Consider the following 24,820-nt stretch of genomic DNA (forward strand, 5'->3'; position numbering starts at 1 on the left):
CCTTCTGAAGAAATCATGAAAGTCCTGAGGTTCCCTAGGTTTCTGCTGGGCAAGTTCCTGTCTCTTGTTGCAATTCCTTTATGGCATTGATTTTTTAAAAAATAGGTGAAATACTTCTGTTTTAGTGTTTACCTGTTAGGGGAAAAAGTGTCTTCTTCACCATGTTCGGCAGGTTTTCTGGAATGTTGAAACATTTCTACCCAAATATTTCTGGTGCCTTTTGGCAACACTAAGTATTTCCACGTCAGACAACAGGGGATACACAAAGGGCGCTGGAATGTCTCAGTCTGAAGTCGGTGAAGTTTCGTGTTAACTTGACGTCTCGGGAAAGTCGGCCTGTTCTTTCTTACTCCTCAAGGGTTGTGGGCTTTTGGCAGATGGATAAACAGTGAAAGACGGAAGCGTCTCATCTGCTTCTCCCCGCCCCCCCCCCCCCCCCCCCGCTCCATCTCTCCCTGTCTCTCTCCTCTCTCCTCTCTCTCCTCTCTCCTTTCTCTTCTCTCTGCTGGATACCCAGTCCCAGTTGCTTTGCCAGCCGTGCAGACTTAGCCGTGAGCAACAGGGTCTGGCAGAGTTAAGCGGAAACTGCGGCCCGTTCCTATAGTTCAGGGACCTGTCTCTCCCACACAGGTGTGCCTTCTCTGCCCACAACAGCCACTGCTGAGCTCTCACGGTCTCTGTTTCAGGTGAATGGAGTGGACATAGCCGGCAAGTCCCAGGAAGAGGTGGTGTCCCTGCTGAGAAGCACCAAGATGGAAGGCACTGTGAGCCTGCTGGTCTTCCGCCAGGAGGACGCCTTCCACCCGAGGGAGCTGGTGTGTACACCTGGGGCAGGCGAATGCTTTCTGATGCGCTGGGCTCGCACCTCCCCTCCCCCGCCCGGTCCACATTCTTTTCCCCATGGCCAGATACCTGGGGGGCTGGTAGGATCCCTTTTCTAAGGAGGCCTTCACAAGAGCAATCTCCTTCCTGGGTTGAAGAGGGGTATCCTCTGTCACGAGAGTCAGGTGTTTAGACGTCAGACTGGAGGGGCGTCTTGTAGGACATCAGATGTTTATTGCCGCACACTCAGATGGACTGGTTGACGACGGAGATGTCAGTTATCTCAGAGCTGTCACTCCGAAGGCTGCCGTTGGAAGCGTGCCACCTTCTGCCTGCATATGACACATTCTGTTTGCAGGCATTGCAGAGTCCCTGTAGCTGAGCCAAATAAAGAGGCCCACTGGCTCTTGTTGAAGGAAAAGGATCCTTGCTGAAATGACTGTAGTGGCATGGAAAAAGTGTCCCCTTCCCGTGCCCTAGCTATAGAGAGGACCCTGCTTGGGCTGAAATGAACAAGGCATTGTTTGCAACCTGTCTGCTTCTTTGACTACATATACACGATTGTTCTAGCTGTCAGACCTTTGAATGGTGTTGGCATGAATGTCTGTGTCTGTGAAGTTTATCCAATTTAGAATCTTTCCTCTAGAAAACTACTAGGTTTCATTTTAGGGAAAATGATTAATTAGATGACTCTGCTTGGCCTGGGGATGTGGTGAAGAAATGGTTTTATTTTAAGTGTAAGTGGTAATGCCAAATATTTATGGACAAATTCTAGTTGAATCACTTTGGGAATATTGGCTTGTCTCAGCTGCCTTTTGGTTTGCTCTGAATGATAATTAGTCCAGATCAAACAAGAGTGGCAAGGTTTTGAGGGGTATGGTTCTCATTCTCTTAGGTCATAACTTGGATGTGTCACTGTTGATAAGGTTTTTCCCTTTCCTGTAAATAAAAACTGCTTTTCTTCTCTCTATGATTATAACTATTTATAGAAGCATTGCTCATAAGGATGGGAAATTTGGGCCATAGGTGTCCCGTGCCTTGGTCACAGGAAGATGAAAAAGTCAGTGCGATTTTGTAGAAATTTCAGAGTGGGATCCAACTGAAAAGCAAAGGCCTTGTTCTGCGTCAATTTTGCATAAATCATGACAACTCCTTTATGTTTAAGGAAATGTTTAATGCATTATTTCTCCATTTAAACTGGGTTTTCCATCTTTTTCCCCCCACTGTTAATCCAATTTGTGCTTGAAATGCCACCTGATCCTAAATCTGGAGATGTCTCCATTAAATTGTAAATGAGCCTGATAGAGAAAGGCAGGGAGTTTCCAGCCAGTTTGGGGCAGCTTTCCTTCCTCCTTCCCATTAGTCCCTTGCCAAGGCCTGCACATTGCTCCCTCTCTGAGCAGCCGCCGGCAGCGTCCCTGCCAACATCGTCACTTCAGGTTTGTCAGGGTCCCTTGTCCAATTTTGATCTTCCACGCTTCTGTCTCTCCCTTCTGCTGCCTCCTCTCTTTGGTTATTTAATTTATTACTTGTAAGCTTTTCATTAAGGACCGAGCCAGTAGCCCGTCAGTCAGTCTCCTATGCAAGTTGCAATCACTTTTCAACATGTCAGAGAATCAGGACCCCAGAATTAAGGATGCGCGCTCCACAATGCCCGCTGACTCCAATCAGTGAAGCTCTCTGCCTCTGCCCGGGGTGCCTGGTCTGAAATTCTATGTCCCCATCTCTACGACTTCATCACAGTGTGTCCTTTTTTATACATCTGTCTTATAAATGGCCTGTGTCATTAAGGCAAGTCTACCTTGCCGTGTTGCAGTTTCGAGTGGCAGGCTTGCAGGTTCGTTCTGATTGTCCTTGTCTATTTTGCTACCTGTGCACCTGTTGAGACCTTGTGTTGTACCTTAGGTTCGGATGTTTCCATTTGAAAAGAAACAAATAATTAGAGGTAGCGCCATGAGCAGAGAAGGGGAAACAGTTTGAAATTTGCTTTGCTTGAGATAAGAAATTCGTGATTCATGAGGGGAGGCAAGCCAGAGCAGGTGTATGTCTGGCTTCAGTAATTCTGAGGACATACACAGGAGCTTCCACCCCTGGGGAAGAGCCAGCCATGTGTGAGTTCAAGTGCGCTCACCTGTTACGGGATTTGTGGTAGGTAGGGAGCTGCAGTATACCCTTCAGTCTATCGCTTTGTGCCCCTGTGTGTCGAAGGTGGCTTCCGGCCATACGTATGTATTCACGTTTTTCTTTGATTCTTCTAGAATGCAGAGCCAAGCCAAACGCAGATTCCCAAAGAAACGGTAAGAGCTTTGTCTCCTGTGGCAGGCTGCAAAAGTGTGAGAAGGATCAGTGGAACTAACTACTTACTAATTCCATAGGAAGTTCCCTATCTTTTCCTGGCACCATAATGGCTAACACACAGGTTTGCTGAGACCCGAAGTGGTCTTATATCCCGCTGACTCACGGTCACTGCCTGCAGAGGGTGTTGCTCTTTGTGATTCTCATGTCCAGACAGGCACAGGAAAGGCAGACACGTTCAAGTGATTTCCTGAGTGGGCACAGTGTTCCAGGCGCCGAGAGATGCCACAGAAAGCACAGCTCCACGTGGCCCAGACAGAAAAGAAACACCACAGATCTGGCACAGACAGAGGCAGAGCTAAGAACACATCATAAAGACAGGTTTCCTTAACAGGAAAGTGAGAGCAACCTGTCAGTCCCAGGGTTTCAGTCTGACAGCTGTCGTCATCTTGGTAGCCATGGCGGCTTATCCCTCTTCACTGAAGGCAGGTGCTCCACTCAGGCAGTTTAACGGACACCCTCGTGGTGAGTGCAGTGGAGATGGGGTCACCTCATGACTGTGCTTGTAAGGCCATGCTTTTTTTTTTTTTTTTTTTCAGATTGAGTTATTTTTATTGGAAAAGCAAATTTACAGAGAGAGGTGTTCCATCCACTGACTGGTTCATTCCCCAAATGGTCAGAAAAGCCAGACCTGAGCCAGTCTGAAGTTATTAACCAGGAACTTCTGAGTTTCCCACACAGGTGCAGGTTCCCAAGGTTTTGGGCCATCTTCCACCTCTTCCATGGCCATTAGCTGGGAGCTGGATGGGAAGTGGAACAGCTGGAACATGAACCAGCATGCACATGGAATGCTGGTGCTAGCAGGTGGAATATCTGTGTTTGAGTCAGGACTTAGAACAATTGGCCATGTAAAAAGTTAGATTACCTTCTCTCACTATCCAGCAAAATAAATACCAGGTTTTGAATTTAAATCTTAATAATTGAGAACATTAAAAAAAAAAAAAAACTTTTATCTACTGGGTCCTTCCCCAGAAGGTCTTAAGAACTGGAGCTGAGCCAGGATGAAGCCAGGAGCCCAGAGCTCCCTGAGTCTCCTACTTAGGTGGTGTCAGGGGCAAAAGCTCCTGGAACATCTTCCACTTCCTTTACTGCAGGCCATTAGTAGGGAGCTGGATTCAAAGTGGAACAACCAGGGTATGAACTGGTACCTGTGAGGGATGCAGCATTGAATGAAAATTCTTAAAAGATCTGAATGTTTCTCAGTTGAAAATTTGGGGTAACGAGTGCATGTCGAGCATGGCCAAAGAAAATCGATTCGGCACCTGTGTAAACAAAGATGCACACAAAATCTCCAGCCAACATTTGAGCAGTTAGCATTTTCTGATGAAGTTGTGGAGATGTACAAATAGGCTGATGTTTTTCCATTTTTAGTAGACAGTGCACTGAATTACAGGAGATGCTTAGCGCTTTTCAGTAGAATTTCTGTAGGATGATTTTGTCCGATGGTCAGCTCATGTTAGTGTTCTGAGCATGGCCTGGGCTCGGCTTTCATGTTTGATACCTTAGGTGTATTAAGTGGATTTTCAGCATATGTTGTTTTCAACCTAGTATGGATTTGTAAGTGTAGACCCATCCATCCATTGTAAGTCAGGGACCGTAACAGTAATGATACCATACAATCATTGCCATAGATATTAAAGAGTTCAGAAGTTCTTTGCAGTGTCATCTTTGATGGATTGGAATCTTCAAACTGGGGACCCTTCTGGTGACTGAGAGACTCCACAGTGAACCCCATATGTGAGAGTCTGAGCATATGGGGCTCCTCTTAGCTGGGGTGGGGATCGTCCACACTGGGGGCCGCACAAGGACCCTGATGTCATGCAGTCTGTTCCTGCCAAGACAGCTGTGACAGGAATCAAGATTCAGCAAACAGTTTAGAAGTTGATCATTTTGTTGGACCCACAGTGGCTGCTATAAACATCCAACTGGCCCTTGGTGAAAGTGTTTTCTGGCCCTGCCTTACAGCACACAGTCATTTACACACTCGCATGGTTTTCTTCTTACAGCGTTGCTTCAGAGAGTTTTCCAAAGTAGGTCAAAGCATGGTTTGATTTAAAATGGTTTGGCTGTTTATTTCACGAGGCATTTTTTTTTTTCCGTGTCATCTCTCAGCTGTGGCTGTCTTTGTGCCTTGGCTAGCTGTGCCATACAACCTGGGGTTGTTAGAGGCTTACTGTTGCATAGTATTTGGAAACAGTGATAGAGATGGAACCTGTGCCACTCTGGGCTCTGAGATGACCATGGTCTGTTTCAGCACACACACAGCCTTTTTTTTTTTTTAATTAAGTCTTTGAAAAAAAATTTAAAAAAAATTAAGTCTTTGGTGCTTACCAGAGCTCAAGGGAAAACCATACACAGGCCTTCACTGTTTTTCTTTATATGTTATTTTTGTGGGGTGGGGTGGGGGGAGTTTTTTACTCTTAAATCTTGGAGTGTCAGTCAGCTTTTTGCTTCTTGATCAGAAACGTGGCCAGAGTAGGAAGGATGGCGGGGGGGAGTTGCATCAGTGACGCATGTAGGTTGCAAGCTTTGTGCGGTAATGCTGTGAGCCCGCTACACTGGCTGTTGGTGAACTCTGCTCACTCAGGGATGAGCCCTGTGCTCAGGTGGCCTCTTGAGTGGCCAGGACATGAGAAGCATCCTCCTGATGTCCCGTGGCTTGTAGGCCTGTGTGTGCTATCCTAGAAGGCAGGCAGGCTGGCGTTGCTTTCTGCTTTGCCATGCTTTCCCAGCCTGCTGAGTTGAGTGGCAGGTACTTGGTTGTGTAGGGGCTGTTCCCACCTGCTTTGCAGGTCCAGGTGGCCACCAGGCCCTTCCCTGGGTCTGCCTGCTCCCTGAGGCTTTGTCTGAGTGGAAGTAGCACTGTCTGCCTTCTGAGGCTTGCAAGATTCACTGGTTGTGTTTGCAGTGGTAGCTTGTTTTGCCCTGGTCCTTCCAGCCTTCTGCTGCTTGGCTGCTTGGTGGAGAGGATTCCGTTCACCCTGGATTTCACTGACCTCAATGCTTGTCGCATGTACAAAGACACCCTCCACATTGATGCATTCAGATAACCTTGCCCACAGCTACTGGCCATGAACCTTTCTCTTTCCAAAATACCCATCACTTCCTGTGAACTTGCTGACAGATTCAACCAAAAATATTCATGATGTGCTTAGAAACCCAGGGCTGGTGTGTCCCTGGAAAACTTTGAGATCATATTGTTCATAGATGATAATTGACTATTTAGAGAGCTCTTCTCTGCCCCCTGAGCTCCAGAAATTCTTTGTGTTCTGCAAAGAGTTGGCTCTCGCATCCCAAAGCACTGGAAAATGGTGGGAACTGTAGAGACAGTTCCTATATTGATAGCTCCTGAGAGGGCAGGGAATGCCTGATCATGGTGAACCTCCAAAAGTTTACAGCCTCAAGTTGGAAACTGCGTGAGCCACACCACAAGCATAGTCACCGACAGATTCCCGGCACGCAGGGCCGTCGTCCACCCATCACAGGCTGCGTGTGGTCCCTGCAAGAGGGGAAAGCAGTCATGTCAGACAAAGCAAATGGGAGCCCTACCTAGAGTTGTTTCTGCTTCATTCTGAATTGTAACAGTTCCATCCTCTAACCTGTATCTGGGCCTGCTGTGCTCGCTAACCTTACCAGCCGAAGAGCGTGCACAGATGTCTGTGAAACCCTATACACTGAGTGTTTGGCAAAGACTGATGCTAACGTAGACTGCTCATATGTGGATAGCTATGGTTTTGGTTTGGAGCATCAGATAGTGCCATTGTCACAAATGGTTTTTAGAGCATGAGGGCTTTAAAAGTTGGTTTCAACTTGTTCCAAAGTGGGATAGAGAACTACCTTTCATGCCCTCAAAGAAGTAGTAATGATTGTGTCTTGTGAATTTTGGACCATTTTTTTTTTAAGGAATCTACCTAAAGTTGTTTCCTGTGTTATAGAAGGCAGAGGATTTCTTCATGTGTGGTATGTCCCCAGAGAGGTAGACCTTGGTTACTATTTATTGCCTTTTGCACCATGGAGCATCTTCATGCTTCATTTTTCTGTCTTATCATTGAGCTCTTACAGTGTGTAGGTTAACAAAACTCATCTGGGTAAGGTCCTCCATGTAATTTTTTTTTTTTTAAACTGAGATTGTTTCTCGAATTGTTAATATTTTATGACATTTGAGATGTCATTTTCTGCTCTGTACCCATTCCCATTTCTTCTCCCTTCTGGAAATTTTTCCCTCTAAACTGAGACTAGGTACCAGAAATAACTCCCCTCCAAGATGCATCAGGGTATTTGTTCTGAGAATCAGTGCGTTTCTTAGGCACCTGCCCGCGGGGACTAAGATTGATCGAGTCACACTGAGCCAACAGCAGTGTCTTACCAGTGGTCCCCATTTGCACAAATGGCCTCCATGGCACCAAGGAACAACAAAATAGGTGGGAGCCTGGCCCGGTCTCCAGGTGAGGATTGTGCGTGGCTTTAAGTACCGGCTGCTGCCATGCTCCTCTGATGGGGACGTGGTTTCAATCTCTCTGCACTTCCCATTTCTGAGAAGAGAATGTCTCCCAGTCCGGGTTTCTCTCGTGTTTCTTTGATTGGAGGACTACGTCTCTGGGTCCACTTCAGAGATTAGTAACTGTATCAAACATATTTTCTTGGCATTTTTACTATCAAGGAAAAATTTTACAAGTCTTTTACATTCATGTGTTTGGCATTCGCCGTCTGAATTAGAAAAGAGTCCCCCAAAAGCAGATGTGACATTTAAACTTTGCTAATAAGAATAATCTACCATAAAGTTTTTAGCATAAATAACATCCATAAATGTTCACCTCACATATGGGATACATTAAATATAGGATTTAACTTTTTAGAGTGTGATTGGGGGTTCATTCCGTTAGGCAGGAAAACAAACCAAAGCGGTTCTGTGTTTTAAAGGTTTTTCCTGTTAATTGAAAACATAAATGGTGCTCCCTGATTGTCCGCCGTACCTGCGTCTCATCCCTGAGTGTCCGCGAGGCCTCTGGGTCCTCTCCCTCCTTGGCTTCTGGTGATGTCTGCTTAGAATGAGATCACCCAGGGCTGCAGCCAGGGCCCCATTCATTCTGCTGAGGCAGAGGCAGACAGCCCCCTCAGGCCCGTAGGCCACCTCCTTTTCAGCATCATCTGAGTCCAATCCACTGAACTCCAACACTTCTCCTGTGCCACCCATGTTTCTGTGTTACAGATTGATTTACTTGAAAGGCAGAATTTTTTTTTTTTTAAGATCCCATACGGGATCCCGGTGCATATGGGGTCCCGGTGGAGGAAAGACGAGGACTTTAACCACTATGCTATCACGCCAGGTCTGAAAGGCAGAATTTAAGCAAGTGGGAGCAAGGGGAGGGAAGGCTGTAGGCGAGGGAAGTGGGAGGAGACAAGCACGGGAGCCACTGGTTGACTCCCCAGGTGCCAGAGCCGTGCCAGACTGAAGCCAGAACCCACAAACTCCGGTACCTGAATCATCATCTGCTACCTCCCCAAGGTGTGTATTAGCAGGAAGCTGGAACAGGAGAGGAGTAACACCTGCTCCTATATGGGATGCTGGCATTACACGTGCTGGCTGAACGCATTGTACCAGTGGCACCTGCTACCCCCAGCGTTTTTGAGGAAGGACATCTGAAAGAGGTGTGGATGGATTTTCATGTCACACACATTGTCTGTAGAAAGAAGGCTTCATTCTGGATGGAACAGATTGGAAACCACCTGCCACACAGTTCTATGATGTCACGAATTTTGCTTTCTTGTAGATTTGTCACGGTTTTCTTTTTCACTGTCTCCCTAATGTATTTTATGCCCTGGGCGCACCTTGGAAGGCACTTGTGCCCTCCATGCCCAAGTAGAGCCTGCAGTAATTTCCTCCAGAAAGGTGGTTGCTGATGCAGGAAGAGGGACTGTAAAACAGCTCGTGAAAATAGGGCATTAGCGTACCTAATGGGTGACATTGCAGGGAGAAACACAGTGTTGCTCATGAATGTTGATCTGTGTCACTAAGGATTTTCCTAACAGTCTTCAGTAGCTGAGCGGTTTTCTGATGTCTAAACTTGCACAAATTTACAATGAAAAAGAATTAGTTCATTTGAGTGTAAAACATTTTTGGAAATGTGTGCATCGGGCCTTTTTTAAAAAAATTTAATTTGTATTTTTCACATAGTAAGGGGGGGGAAATGGAGCCAGGATGAACTCATTATTTTTTACTTCATGTATTTGGAAGGGAGAAAGATTTCCCTTCTATTGATTCTCTCCTCAAGCATTCTACGCCAGGCTGAAGCCAGAAGCCAGGAACTCCATGCAGGTGTCTTAGGTGCGTGTCAGGGTCCTAGGAATCTGGGTCATTTTTTCTTAAAAGATTTATTTATTTTTATTACAAAGTCAGATATACAGAGAGGAGGAGAGAGAGAGAGAGAGGAAGATCTGTCCACTGATTTCACTCCCCAAGTGACCGCAATGGCCGGTGCTGTGCCGATCTGAAGCCAGGAACCGGGAACCTCTTCCGGGTCTCCCACACGGGTACAGGGTCCCAAGGCTTTGGGCTGTCTTCGACTGCTTTCCCAGGCTACAAGCATAGTGCTGGATGGGAAGTGGAGCTGCTGGGATTAGAACCAGTGCCCATATGGGATGCTGGGGCGTTCAAGGTGAGGACTTTAGCCGCTAGGTCACTCCGCTGGGCCCGTCTGGGTCATTTTTGACCACCTTCCCAGGTGTGTTAGTAAGAAGATGGTTTAGAAGCAGAGCACCCGGGACTCACACCACACTCCAAGAGTGGGATGCTGCCTTTGGCAGTAGTAACTCAACTTGCTGCTTAGCTACACCTGCTCTCAAATCCTTCTTTTCACAGCGTCTTCTGCAAGCTTTCTGAAAACTGCATGTCTGCTTGGTGTTGTACGGTCTGATCCAAACGTGCTCTCTCTTGCATGGAGTGTTGATTTTCTGCCGCCATACACCTCAGCTCTCATTCCTGTGCGGCTTGTGAACTGCAGACACACAGCGGCCTGTGGGATGGCGGCTCCTTCCCAGCTGTGTGGGGCTAGTGTGTGACACAGAAGGAAAACTGGGCCAGTGTGGCGGCCACGGTGATTTTTCTGTGTCACCGTGGATAAATGTGCAGTTTTTTCTTCAGAGCACAGTGAGGGGGAAGTAAACAGCTTCTCTAATTCCCTGGCAGTGGGTTCCCCATTACTGAAATGCTTAGCAAAAAATGCTTTTTTCTTTCTGGACATCAAAGACAAGCTGGGAGGTGGAGGCAGCACTGGTGAAGGATAGCCCCCAGGTGGGTGGAGGGGCTAGGCGCAGGGACATATGCGTCCCAATGCTTGTAGCCCCAACTGACCCACTCTCCCCGACAGAGTGTCCTGAGCAATGTGGCAAAGACTGGAGCAGCCAGCAAGTTAGACACCCATTGATTCCCCTTTTGAGTTCAGAACTTGGCATAAGGACGAGTTTTGAGGGTCAGAATGGACTTAACAAGGGATGGTAAATCAGCCTCTGTTGTCTGTCTTGTGGAGTCCTCATAATGGCAGGAGGATTTTGGAGAAGCCAACTTGACCCACTTGGCTGCGCGGCACAGATTCCAGTTTGGTGTCAAGAGCCCGGCGCGTTGGCATGATGAAGTGAGGCCAAGGAGATGACAGTCCCCGACCTGCGCTTCCCAGCATCAGTGCACCTGTTGTGTGCACAGTCTATTTCCTGCCAGACAGGTTGGGAGCAGCCGGTTGGGAAATGTCTCCACCTTGATTACAACTCTTCTTCCTATATTCAGACAGCTCCTTGTCTTGATTTTTCAAGTAGGCCAAGAAAAAAAAAGAGCTTGAAAGCCTTTGTGAAACATTATGGAAATGTCAAAATCAGTATACATTAACAAGCCAGACTGAAGATTGGAATCAGGGAGTTTCAATTAGGAACCGTCTCAGGTTTGAGGTGCATACATATACGTTCTGGGAGATAGCCCTGGCGCATAGCCATCCAGGCACTGGGTACGGTTCTACTTCCAACTGCAGTTTTATAAACACTGATAAGGGAAATGTTACCCTTCCATTGTTTCATATTTTTTTAAGGTGATATTTATTGTACGTGACATGTAGACTAACCAGAGAGGAGAGGGAGGGTCAGGGAGGGAGGCATTTTCCATCTTCTGGTTCACTTCCCCAGTGGCCTCAGCAGCCAGGGCTGGGTCAGGGTAGAGCCAGGAGTCTGGAACTCCATCCTGGTGCTGCTTGGGTGCAAACACTTGGGCCGTCTTCCACTGCTTTCCTGGTGGCCTTTTCACAGGAAACCTGATTGAAAGGGGATCAGCTGGGACTTGAGCCCATGGTGCCCATATGGAATTAACCCACTATGGCCCCAGTTACCTCTGAGTTTCATGTAGAAGCACACTTTAGTGTGTTGATGGTATTCTGTATTTGAAATAGCATGATTTGTGCATTTTGTTTTTACATCCGCTTTTATACTGAACAGTGCCATATCCATGTTTAGCAGTCTTTGTTTCAAACTAGGTGAGAGGCAATACAGAACAAGATGTTCCTGTTTGCAGGGCAGAACATGTATGTGAGGGTACTTTAGTATAGCACGTGTGTTTGTTGCTTTGTGTCCTACCACACAACAGTTTTGAGTTGTAATGTTTGGGGCATCTTTTTTAGTAAAACGGAAAGCCTGTTTGCTTCACTTGGCCTCCGTGCCCTGGATGGACTGGGTCTGTGTGATAGACCCAGCCACTGCCCTGCCTCTTCCCACCTGGTTCTGATTTTGCATTATTTCCTGTGTACTCTCCGTATTTTTTTAAACGCATTTGTGCTTTTGTTTTGTGAAAATTAACTGTTGTCCATCGTCCTTAGGAAGAATGCCAGCCTGTAAATTGCTAACATTGGACATCTGTAGATGAGAGACCTTACCTTGCAAATCATGTTAGTATGGATTCAAAGGTTTAAAAACAGTATCCCTGGGATGCTTATGATAATCCAGGAGAAATTCACTTACAGATACATGATGTGCTTCTCCTGATTGTTTTAAGGAAGATTTATTAAAGAAGCAGAAAGAGGAAAGAAAGGGAGAAGAACATAGACAAATCTGTTGTCTGGTCAGCTCTGTCAGTGCCTACAGCAGTGAGGGGTGGAGCAGCCTGGAAGCAGGAACCTGTTGCTTGAGTTTTGTGTCCCTTGTGGGTGCCAGGGAAACAAGTGTGTGCTGTCACCTGCTGCCTCAGTGCACAAAAGTAGGAAATTGGAGGAGAGACTTGAAACCAAACGTTTTGATATGGTGCAGGCATCCCATTTGGGGTCATAACCTTTAGACAAATATCACATGCCAACCCTCAAATTACTTGGTGTAACATCTGACATTGCGCTTTACATCCCCAAAGTCTTTTTACCATGTGTTTTTAACCACTACTACTCCTGTTGACTTTGATTTTTGTTCGATTTCATTGATTGATTGAAAAGAGTTCTAGAGAGGTCTTCCATTCCCTAGTTCACTCCCCTGGTGACTACAACAGCTGTTGTTGGGCCAGGCTGAATCCAGGAACCAGGACCTTAATTCTGGGTTCCCATGTGTACATGGCAGAAGACATCCTCCCCTACCTTACCAAGCATATTAGCAGGGAGCTGGATTGGAACTGGAGCGTTCTGGCCTTGAACTGGCGCTCATATGAGAGTCTGGTGTCAGCAATGGCTAGCCCATTGCACCAAGACTTAAGTCCCCTATGCTGACGTTGTATCAGGATCTGTCATTGAGTATGAGTGAGAAAGATGTAGCATTTGTGAATGACCTATATGTGCAGTGCAGGGTCATGTGGATGATGTTACTTGTTTTTCTCCCATAACCTAGGACACATAAGAAATGTTCCTGCAGGCATGATTGTCTGTTCTTCCTCTGGGCTTTCCCCTGTGTTTCCCCTCACAATGTGTAGGTGTCCCAGCATCAGGACATATAAGCAGCTGTTCCCAGGGGCATTCGTGCGAACCTGGACATGCTGCCATGATTCCCTCGGAGGGAGCTTGCGGGAAATATTTTACTATGGTTTGAGAATTGTTCATTGGCAGGGTAGACTAAGTACCTTAGTTGCATGTGGGATGTTGCCGTAGAACCCTGAAACCAGATGCGCTAGCCTGAAGTGCAGAAAGACAAATACACGGAGCAAGGAGCCGGACAGCTGTGGCTTCATTCCCCTGGCTGTCTGAGGAGTCAGGGTGAAGGCTCTTGCAGATTCAAATTGAGGCTGACGGGTGTGTGATCAGCTAGTTGTTCAAGTTTCTGGGTTGTTGTCAACCTTCCCTTGGTTGGTGATGCCAAGTTCTGCCAGTGGGCCTCAGGTGGTCTGGGGGTTACACAAAGGTAGCCGTTAACATTCTGCATGGAGTTCTCCCAGCCCAGATAGGTGCTCCCAGCAATGGTGGCCATCCTGGTTCTTGTCAACTACAGAAGCAAATGACTCCTTGATTCCTGTCATTAGAACCTGGGTAAATCAGACATGTCTTCCTTTCCGGGGGCTAAAGGAGACAAACTCCTACTTGGGTTGTGACCTGCCCATCACAGCAGGTGGTGTTCAGCCAGAGCATTAAGCACCCTACTCTCTTGTTCTCTGCCAGAAAGCTGAAGATGAAGATGTTGTGCTCACCCCTGATGGCACCAGGGAATTCCTGACCTTCGAGGTCCCACTCAATGATTCAGGGTCAGCGGGCCTGGGTGTCAGCGTCAAGGGGAACCGCTCCAAGGAGAACCACGCGGATTTGGGCATCTTCGTCAAATCCATCATCAACGGAGGGGCGGCCTCAAAAGTAAGTACACGTGCAGCCACTTCAGGGGTCGTGGCATGACTCCCGCCAACCGTCCCCCATGCTGGGAGCTGGTATTCAGTCAACTGCTTTTCCTGCTTCCTTCACTCCACCCTGGGATCGATCGATCCGTCGATCTATCAATTAGAATGACAGTGTTGCACGCACACACACAGGTCTTCCATCTGTTGGTGCACTCCACAAATGGTCACAACAGTTGGAGCAGGGGCAAACCAAAACCAAGAGCCAGCAGCTCCATCCAGGTTTCCCTCGTGGCTTCAGGAGCCTGGGCACCACGCTGGATCAGAAGTGAAGCAATGGGGGCTTGCCATGGCCCCTGTATGGGATGCTGGTGCTGCAGGCTTTACCTGCTAACACCTCGGAGCCAACTGCCACTGCAGGTTCAGATCAGGAGACAAGTAGTCTGTTGCAGTGGACGTAGTTGTATCTTTCAGATACCCTGAGTGAGGTCCTTATCTTTGACTCTCCTGCTTACTATTGACGTCACAACTGCATTGTCAGCTCCTCTCTTACCCGTGTTGATCCCTGGGGCTGGACTGCTGGTCAGAGGCCCCCAGCCCCACTCTTCATTCCTCCTCTCCCAGAGCCTGAGAGCCCCTGTGACATTAGGGAGGGGGGGAAGGCCTTCAATACAGAGACCCGGCCTGGGTCCTTTGGGACAGCTGGCCTCCAGGGAGAGCTTGCCTCCCAGTCCCTGGCTTGTGAGCGTGTGTGTTTGTGTCTCCCTGGTGTTTCTGTGCTGCAGCTGTGGGCTTGCCCTGTCAGGGGCTGTGAATATCCTCATGTGAGTCTCTGGAAGCAAGGGAGCCCTGTGTGCACTCTGCACTGGGATGCCCTTTTGAGCCATAGATGATGACAGTGACTTGATTTGACAGCATGAATATGATTCAAGCAGGCCCCTGGCCACTGCGGCTTTGGAGACCTTCTTGTGTTCCCACCACAGGGATCTGAGCCACACCCTGTCCCCCCATTCCCCGACTTCACCGTGTTCTCCTCCCAGGACGGGCGGCTCCGGGTGAATGACCAGCTGATCGCCGTGAACGGGGAGTCCCTGTTGGGCAGGACAAACCAGGATGCCATGGATGCACTCAGGAGGTCCATGTCCACCGAGGGCAACAAGCGAGGCATGATCCAGCTCATCGTGGCCAGACGTGTCAGCAAGTGTGGCGAGGTGAGTGCTGCATCCTCTAGGGAGGACCTCTGATTCCCTGCCATGGGGTGTCCACTTCCAGGAGAGGGAGTAAGGAGGGAGCTGGAAGCACCATGCATTTGCTCTGTTTGTACAAATGAGTACTTTAAAAAAAAAATACTTGAAAGCTTGAGTAGTGGAGGGAGGGAGAGATCTTCATCCATTGCTCACTCCCCAAGTGGTGGCAATGGCCAGAGCTGTGTCCTTCTGAAACCAGGGGCTTCTTACCACTCTCCCATGTGGATGGAGGAGCCCAAGGCCTTGGGCCATCTCCCGCTGCTTTCCCTGGCACATAAACAGGGAGCTGGATTGAAAGGGGAGTCATGAGAACTGGGGCCCTTATGACCCTGAGGTTTGTACTTTGAAAGAAACAGACACACATATATACATAGAGAGGAGGAGAAGGATCTTCTGTTCTTCTGCTCACCTCCCAAAGGACTTGTGCAGATAAGCCTGGACCAAGTTGAAGTTAGGAGCCTAGAACTCGATCCAGGTGTACTAACGTGGGTGGCAGACTCAACCACAGGCTACCACCTGCTGACTCCTAGTGTCACAACAGTGGAAAGCTGGATCAGAAGTGCAGCTGGGACTGGATCCCAGGCTCCATGATGGACGATGTGGGCATCCCAAGCAGTGCTACATAGTGTCTGCCCCCCAGTCTCCGTTCCCAGCCACCCTGCCCCACCCTGCAGTCCTTTCCTAGCGGAATATTTCCAAATTAAAATAGAGTAGGCATTGATTTTGTGACTACTGTTAGAATCTGGGAAAGGTCACATCAATCTGTGGTGAGCCATGTTCCACGGATGGACCAAGGAACAGTCAGAAGTGACCTCATCAACATACGAAAGTCTAGCTTTGTCTTTAGCGTGTACAGCAGTCAAGTTGCCAGAAAGTTGTTGTGATTGAATGTTGTATGTAGAGTTGTTTTACTCGCTCTAAAACCTGTTTAATAAAAATGTAAACCAAGCTTTTCAGGTATGACTTACCTGTAAAACAATCTCTCTTCTGTCTCACACTCTCACACACACACTTTTGATTGCAGCCTGTTAACAGGATAGAGTTAGCCAGTCTGAAAAGATACTACCCATTGATTTTAGTGTTGCTTTTTTTGCCAGAGGTAGAAGGACCTCATTGTACGGAACTAATCAATTTCCATAGCAACCGGAGAACAAGTAACCTGCAACAAGAGTATCGTAATGGGAAAGGAAGTGTGAGAGAACATTCCTTTCTAGGAATTAATATAAATAAGGTAGCTATAATCCTTCAGAGTGACTTTATAGAGCGCGATTTTCCCTCACTGTGGGCTGCCTGAATCATCTCACAGCTTCCGTGGCGGTCTTCCTTTGACAGTGGTGTGTGGTGCATCTACTGTGTATCCGGTGATGGCGTCAGCCACTGGCTGCGTGGCTGGGGCGCTGCCACGTGGCAATGTGTCCTCTTCTGAGGTTCTTCTCCAGACCACAAGCAGGCAACTGGATGGGAAGCAGGCCACTGGGATTAGAACCGGCGCCCATATGGGACCCAGTGTGTGCAAGGCAAGGACGTTAGCCACTAGGCTGCTGCACCAAGCCCTAATTTTGATTGTTTCTTTTTTTTTTTTTTTTACAAAAGATTTATGTTTTGGAAGGAGAGAGTGAGAGAGAAGTTTCTAGCTCCTGCTTTGCTCCCCAAATGGCAATAATAACAGATTGGGCCAGACTGAAGACAAGAGACCAGAACTGCCTTGGGGGCTCTGACGTGGATGGCAGGAACCCTAGCCCTAGGACCAGCTTCTGACACTGCCCAAAATGAACTGGGGAATCAGCATTCAGCTTCCATCTTCTCATCGTTCCCTGCTGGCCCCTAAACAGTAAGCAAGCAAAAACAGTGCTGGCCTTACAATATTTTGCCCAAAGGTCTGATGTTACTCCTCTTTGCCCAGTAACACACTAGCAGTTGGGGCCCCTAGAACAACTCGGGTCAGCTCTGCCCATGAGCTCACACGAGTGGAAATGGCTTTGGTGCGGGAATAGCTGCCGTCGACAGCAGTAGCCTTTAATATTCTGTATTCCTCCTGGTGTCGTTTGCATACGGTGCTGCTTATTGCGATTTCTCAGGACAGAGTGAGCTGATTGTGCAAGTGTATCCAGAGCCTTCAGCGTGAATGCCATACCTTCCCTGTGCCGCAGTGAGAAACTGCTTGCCCTGACAGGATTGAACCCAACAATCTTGTGAAGACAGACGAGCTCATTTCAGGTTCCCGCAAGGCGTGGGACGTGTTTCTGCTGCCGTTGTTCTTACTGTTTATATTGCTTTTGGAAAAGGCTCCTTCTGGGACTTGAGGAGAGTGGGTGTAAATTGCGTTACAGCGGATGTTGCTATCAACACGGGGCGTCCTGCTGCATGAGGGGGACCTTGGGCCACAGTCACGCACTGTTCTCTGCACCCTCTTGGGCATTGGTTGACCATGTGATTCTGTTTGCCAATACCAAAGCCCCGTTCTGCAGATTCTTCACTTTATTTAAAATTTTTCCTCGTTTCTATTTTCTGTGAAAGGCAGATGATGCACTGAGAGGCAGCATGAGAGAGAAAGATGTGTTTTTTATCACACTTTCTAATATTGATGGCTGGCCTAGGGTGAAACAAGGAACTGAAAATCGCCATCTCGGTCTTCCCTGCAAGTGCAAGGGGCCCATGGCTGTCCTCTGTTGCCTCCGTATGTGTGTGCCTTAGCAGGGTGCTGGATCAGAAGCAGAGTAGGTGTCCTGGGTGATGGTTTAACCACGGTACCTGTGCTATGTGCTCTCATTTTGATCAAGGGCTTGGCAGACTTAGGAAGCTGTGAGTTGACAAAGATCTTTTGTGTTCCACCACTGATTTCCTTCCCCTCCTGTTTCCTTTCGCATTAGTGGCCAGTTCTTCTCTCCTGTCTGCAAGACCCATGCTGTGCTCATTTTCCCCCTACTGCATCCTGGATGCTCCTGGAAGCTGGTTCTCGCCCAGTTGCCTTTCCACCCAGGTGCCATGAGCCGCTCACAATTCTTCCCTTTTCAGGGCATCTCAAGGCTCTCCTGGGATGTGGCTTTCTCCACTGCACCTGTTCCCCGGGCCGAGTTCAATCCCTAGCCATCGATTGACCCTGGTTGCAGGAGTCTTCACAAATTTCCTGGGGGGAGTACCTATTAGGAAAAAAAGTATGTGTGGATTTCAGTGTGTTGTGTTGCAGCAAAAGTAAAATGATTCTTACTCCGCTTGCCACCCAGTTTGTGAACGCCTGCCCCTAGGGGCTCTATGCCTCCCTCATCTGCAATATCGCCCAAACCCAGCGGGAGATAGCAACCAGCCCATGCACCTGTCCTGTAACATGTGCATGCCTAATTCCGTGAGCAGTTGTGTGCATCAACTGGTGACGTTGCGTTTACACAGAGTGGATGTGAGAAAGGGGCAGAGCATGGGCATGCTGCATGGCAAGCCCTGTCCCTTTCCATCCCCAGCCGCCTGCAGTATAGACGAGGTAGAGCACAGTCTTACATCCTGCTCAGAGCAAAGCAAGGGCTCCAGGTCCCTGCAGGCCTGTAGCCCAGATACCACTTGCAGAAGCCCACCATTCACTCCCTTGGCTATGGGCAGCAGTACTCCTGGCTCAGTCTTCACCTGTCCTTCAGTCACTTCCGTGGGACAGTCCTCTCTATGCCACGCAACCCCTCTCCCTCCTCACACCCCCGTTGGTTCCCTCCCCCAGCAGCTTAGCAGGGCCTGGCTGCTGGTCCCTGAGGCTTCTCTTCATCGCTTTGTCTGCACAACAAGTTGGTTGTGGTGAAGTAGGGAAAGTGAGATCTGATTTTTATTGCAGGTCCATGCCTTCTTTATAGAAAAACATGTTTTGTTTCAAGATTTATTTTTTTGTAAGGCAGTTAGAGAGAGGAGAGAATCTATTCCATGCTCGGATCCACTCCCCAGATGGCCACAGTGGTAGCGGCTGTACTAAGCTGAAACTAGGAGCTTTGTTCATGTCTCCTACATAGGTACAAGTTCCCAAACACTTGGTCCATTCTCTGCTGCTTTCCTAGGTGCATTAGCAGAGAGCTGGGTCAGAAGTGGAGCATTTAGGACTTGAATCAGAACCGTTATTAGAGAAGTGTTCTAAGTACATCTGTGCATGTGGCGCATAAGTGATGCCATTTATTTAAAAGATGAGCAAGTGAACACAAGCCTAAATGGAAAAAGGAGTGGGTGAGTATTAGTAGAGCACGTCCCACACCCCAGGTCCTCGACGGAGGAGATAGATCCAGGAAAGGGTGCCTTGATGGACAAGTGGATAGAATGACGCAGGCTGGGGGGCTCCGTGTCCCTAAGCAAGCTTCCTGTTTTATCCCCCTGGTGAAGTACTAGCAGGCCCTCTCTCTGTGCCCTTGGCCATGAGGCCAGCCTGGCATGGCATCTGTGCCCCCTTACTCTCCCAGTGCCTCTGTGTGTGAGGAGCCTTTCCGCTTCATTCCCCTGTCAGGTGTGTCACTGATGCTCTTTGGATCAGATGTTCTGAGACTGCCATGTTCTTGTCTGTCCTCAGGATCTAGAATCCATGTGCCCTGAGAGGTGAGGGCAGCAGCCCTTCAGGACCTGGTCAATTAAGAAACAGAGTGTTAGTGCTCCTGTTTGAATGGAAAGCCCTTAGATATGGGGACAGCTGGGCAGAGTTTCCAGATTTTTCTGGCCTGCCATCTTGCATAGAGCTGGTGCTGTGCTTCACTGTATTTAAAAACAATTCACAGCAGGTTGTTCCCTGGACCCCTTGAAAGAAACTTCCATTTTCTGGTTCACTTGCTCCATGCCCACAACAGCCAGGGCTAGGCCAGACCCCAGTCAGGAGCTGGGATTGCCTCAGTCTCCCCCATGGGTGGCAGCGACACAAATACCTGAGCCTTCACCTGCTGTGCCTCCCTGGATGTCTGTCAGTAGGAAGGGGGATCAGAAAGCGCGTAGGAAGATGCGAACTTTTGAACTGGCATCTTAACTGCTTGGCCAAACTCCATCCCTGCTTTATTTGTCTACCAAGAAGGCTTCCTCTTGTTCACTGAAGATTGTCTCAGCATCCACCGTGGCCTTTGCTGGAGATGGTGTTAAGCCTTTGGGGGGAATTAATGGGATGGCTTAGATGTAACACAGCTCCTCCTTCCTTTGAAGCTGGTTTCAACACCGCAGGAGAGCATTCTCAGGTGAGCTTTTGTCTCAGACCTCCTGTGGAGGGATTGAGTCCCCTGGGACTGCCTGAAAGTGAATGCTTTCTCTGGCTTAATCCTCTTAAAGTTAGAAAGCTGCCTTAGAATAGGCCAGGGGCCTCAGGTAGCTTTCAGGGCACTCATTCAGTGCATTAAGCAACAAAAGCACACTGGTCAAATCATTTGCTTAATGGGTGAAAGATGGGGCGTCCTAGCCCTGTGGATCTGCTGGGGTGGGAAGGCTTTTTTTTCTCTTGAGCCCAGAGTTCTGAGGGCTGAACACACAGGTCTTGGAACTCCTTGAATGTGTGTGTGTGTGCATGTGTGTGTGTGTGTGTGTGTGTGTGTGTGAGACAGTGACTCAGGGAGTGAGTCCTGAAGTGATACAGAACTGAATGTGAGCCCTAAAGACCTTTCATGTCCAATAACCTGCACACCTGTGCACCATGTGCCCCTGACCCCTCAGTCATCCTCGTGTCTTAGCAGTGAGCTGGGCCATGGCTTTGTTCAGCCTTGTCTGCCCTGTGCCTGGTGTTGGGGATGGGACAGACATGCTGTGAAGGTAGGATGTCAGATAGGATGCAGGCGGTTGCTGGCCCCAGCTGCTCCTGAGTATCTAGATGGAGGTACTTGGGGGACATTCCTGATGGAACACACCGTGCCACTCCTGGTACACTCAGTGACATTGGGAGGCGGGAAGCTTTTCCTTCCCCAAAAAAGCCATAAGGAGGGAGGAAAAGACCAAGAAAGAACCTTCCACCTGCTGGCATACTCTCCAAATGGCCTTACAGGCTGATTAGGCCAGGTCAAAGCTCTGAGATATGAGCTTTTTCTAGGTCTCCCACCTGATTGCAGGGGCTTGCTGTACTTGGAGCATCTTCTGCTACTTTCCTAGGCCGTTATCAGGGCACTGGAGCAGCAGTGATTCGAACCAGAGCCCATACTGGATGCCTGTGTCACAGGCCACCTAACCTATTAAGCCACCTTCCTGGCCCCAGGATAAGCTTAAAGAAAAAGAAAAGTCAATATTTTAACTTTCCCTAAGATTCCTTCAAATTTGTAATTTTAGCCTGCTCATTGGATGATATCAAATTTGTTATTAAAATTTTTGGTTATTTTTTTACTCTAGATGCATGACAGGATCACTTAAATGTCCTCTGTAAAGGAATTCTGTAGTTTCACACTCTTCAGGTACTGAGATTGTTTGCATTTTGTATGCCATTGTAAATAAGGAGATACTAATTCATGAGCATCTTTGTTTCTCCCTTTGCTTATATTATTTTCTGGGAAAAAATGACCTAAGAGTAAAGTAAATGCTTGAATAAAGAGTCAAATTGGGAGACCTCCTTTTGTCCAGTGATAGACTTTTGTCAGTAGCTTGGGCCAAAGTCTGCACTACCTGCGTTAATACTGGGGTAACTAGGGGCGGTCTTTTCCAGCTAATTGATGTTTTGGTAATTTGAAGGACCCTGCAGTCACTGCCTCTAGAATCAAGTGAGGCCTGCAGAAAGCTCTAGTGACACACACATCAGGCTGACAGCAAGAAGAAAATTGCCTTTGTGATCCTTGGGTTCTTTCATGGATGCTGAGTTATGTTCTGATTTTCTTGTAAGGAGCCTGCCAGTAGGAGCCCTGGCTCTGCTGCCTCTGTCTGTCTGGGACACTGTCTTACTTTCTCTCTCTCTCTCTCTCTCTCTCTCTCTCTCACCCACTGATTCTTTTTTTTCCCCCTCAAAAGGTAAATGGTAAAAAACCATCAGAAGATATAAAACAAAACCTTTAAAAAAAAAAGAAATTAAAGGGCATTGTATCTTCTATTAAATATTTATGTCTTTGACTATTAATGTCTTCATTTTAAGTCTGCCTTTTCAGATGCAAATGCACTGTGGTTCTGGACTTGGGAGTGGGGAAAGACAAAAGCAGTTCCCAGGATCACTTTGGCACCCCGGGATTTTTCTGAGGAGGACTCATTGTCTCTGCAGAGAGCTCTGTTAGCACTGTGTTCTAAAGAGGATTTTTATTTTAACATGGTAAAAAAATTTTTAGAATGGTCTGTTGGTATGTCGAGACTTTTCTCATGAAGGAAATTTATTCATTGGAAAATGGCAGAATTGCATAAGTCAATGAATTATATTTTAAAGTAATCTTGGTATTAGATGGCCTTCAGATAAAATGAATTATTATGTCACCAACAGGAATTGCTTGTAAACAGTTCTCTACCAAGAATGTGTTCCTTCATTTAACAAATGAAAGTCTTCCCTATGCGTTAGGTACTTATTCTCAGTATTTTTGAACTTTGGTTTGGCCCTGCTGGGGCATCCTAAAAGTTAGGTACCCAGTTCTTTAAAAGAACAACAGAAGTATCCTTTTCTGTTTTATGTCAGAGACCCTGAATATTTAATTTCCTTTTCAGTAAAGCTGTCAGTTGTAGATTGCAATTAAAAAAAAATAGCCAATCCGATAAATCCTCATTTCGCAGAGTAAACCTTATTGAGCCTCATTCACAGGCGCTGGAGTTTATCGCCCTCCCGCAGTGCCACGCGCCTCCAGTTGTAATTGTGTTGACCCTCTGTGCCTCGCGGCTCCCAGTGCTTATCAAACTGGGAGCCATAAGTCTGCCTGCAGAACTTCATTAACTCGCTCATTTGTATGATTGCTCCGAACAGAAATAACCATTTCTTCAGGCTTCACCTCGCGCCCTGCCGTGCTCTGTGCCCTGCCAGCTCCTGCCCTCCCAGGGCCCTGTCTGCCACCAGGGCATCTCTGAGCAGGTCAAAGCCATGTGGTACCCCGTGGAGCCCTTGCAGTGAGGGCGGTGGCTTCCCTGAAGTGGACTGTTCTCAGGGCCATCCCAGCATGTATTTTATACTCCATGGACAGGATGGCTTGTAAGACACAGCTGTGGTTAGCAGGTGCAGCATGGTTTCCAGTCACAGAAAGACCCCTGTGCCCTGTGTGCTGTTTGAGGACTTGGGGCCCCTGCTTCTGTGTTGCCATGTGCATTGCTAATGGACATGGTTGGTTACACACTGTCTTGGACAGTGACAAGGCATCACGCTTCTCCTTGGTGTCTCGCAGAAGAAATTGGGATAGGGTGTGTTGACAGCACCTCGCTGAGCAGGGAGGTCTACAGTCTGTAGACCTCATGTATAAGGGTTTGTGAATTCTCTTCATGTCTCTAAGCAGACTGCCGAGCTGCACTTCTGCTGCTGTCCCAGTGGAGTGAGCCTCTTACTAGACTGCATCCATTGTGGCTCTCTGGAGAGAACCTTGAGCTCCCATTGGCTGCTGCAGATCTAGTGGTCACAAGGACAGAAGAGCAACAAGAAAAGATTCCTTTATATGAAAATGAGAGTTACCAAGAGAGAAGGAGAAACACAATGAGAGATCTTTCATCTGCTGGTTTGCTCCCCATAGAGCTGCAATAACCAGAGCTGGACTGGACTGAAGCTAGGAGACCAGAGCTTCTTACAAATCTCCCACATGGGGGCAGGGCCTAAGTACTTGGGCCATCTTTGGCTGCTTTTGCAGGCTCTTAGCAGGGAGCAGGTCAGAAACAAAGCAGCCCATAAGGAATGTCAGCACCACAAGCGGATGCTTAGCTTGCTACATCCCAGTGCCTTCCCTGGATTTTTGGTTAGAAAGCCTTTAAGATGCATTTTTTTCGGAGAGGGCTCTGTTGGAGGCTGCTGTGTGGAGTATACAGAGCCATTGCAGGTTATCTTGGTGTGGGATGAAACTCCTAGTTTGTTTGGTTGCCAGTTGGGCACAGATTTCCAGCTGGTTGTTTCTGTTACCCCTTGATACCAGCAGTCTGCCAGCCCTGATTTTCTCTCGCCTTCCCCCTTCTATGTAGCTCAAGTCACCCGGGAGCCCTGCTGGACCAGAGTTGCCCATCGAAACGGCGCTAGATGACAGTGAACGACGAATTTCCCACTCACTGTACAGTGGCATTGAGGACCTGGACGAATCGCCCACGAGGAACCCGGGTCTTGCTCGGATCGTGGGTGAGTCAGCCCCGCTACCTCACCTTCTCTGAGCCTTGCGAAGAGGTTATTCACATGAAACAAACACAGAGGGGAGTGCCTTTTCCAAAGGAACATGAACAGAGTGTTCTATCTCAATCAGGCGTGTGTGGGGAGAGCCCCTCCATCCATTGATGGGTTAAGTGCATGCAGGCTTTGGGAGCTTTGTGACTGGTTAGGCTCACAGGTACAGCTGTGTTTCTGGTGGTTTAATGACAAGAAGGGATTGGGAGTTACCTGTTGGAATCATTCATCTGGTGCTTGGTGGAGCAGAACACGCATGTTCATGAATGTGTCACACTCATTTGCTTTGTGCCTGTTAGGCTGCTGCTTTCCTTTCATCTTTGTTTTCCTGTCCCAAGGCCTTCATGTGAAGGCCTCAAGACTTCCAGGCCCTGGATCGGACTCTACTGGCCCCTGTGA

General features: G+C 48.0%; 1 protein-coding gene across 13 annotated transcripts in view; it reads left to right on the forward strand.

The window, feature by feature from the left end:
- The window catches only part of PARD3 (par-3 family cell polarity regulator), a 475,858-nt gene that overhangs the window by 257,774 nt on the left and 193,264 nt on the right, over positions 1 to 24,820 (forward strand). For 8 of the 13 annotated variants that reach the window (XM_058669631.1, XM_058669628.1, XM_058669633.1 and 5 more), the window contains exons 11-15: positions 687 to 815; positions 3,081 to 3,119; positions 13,779 to 13,967; positions 14,986 to 15,156; positions 24,229 to 24,379. In XM_058669631.1, coding sequence (XP_058525614.1) covers positions 687 to 815; positions 3,081 to 3,119; positions 13,779 to 13,967; positions 14,986 to 15,156; positions 24,229 to 24,379 — 679 coding nt within the window. The remainder of the gene's footprint in view (positions 1 to 686; positions 816 to 3,080; positions 3,120 to 13,778; positions 13,968 to 14,985; positions 15,157 to 24,228; positions 24,380 to 24,820) is intronic. The other 5 variants (XM_058669630.1, XM_058669635.1, XM_058669634.1 and 2 more) reach the window with 1 other exon arrangement.

The sequence above is a fragment of the Ochotona princeps genome, chromosome 10 (assembly GCF_030435755.1).
Source record: "Ochotona princeps isolate mOchPri1 chromosome 10, mOchPri1.hap1, whole genome shotgun sequence".
NCBI lineage: Eukaryota > Metazoa > Chordata > Mammalia > Lagomorpha > Ochotonidae > Ochotona > Ochotona princeps.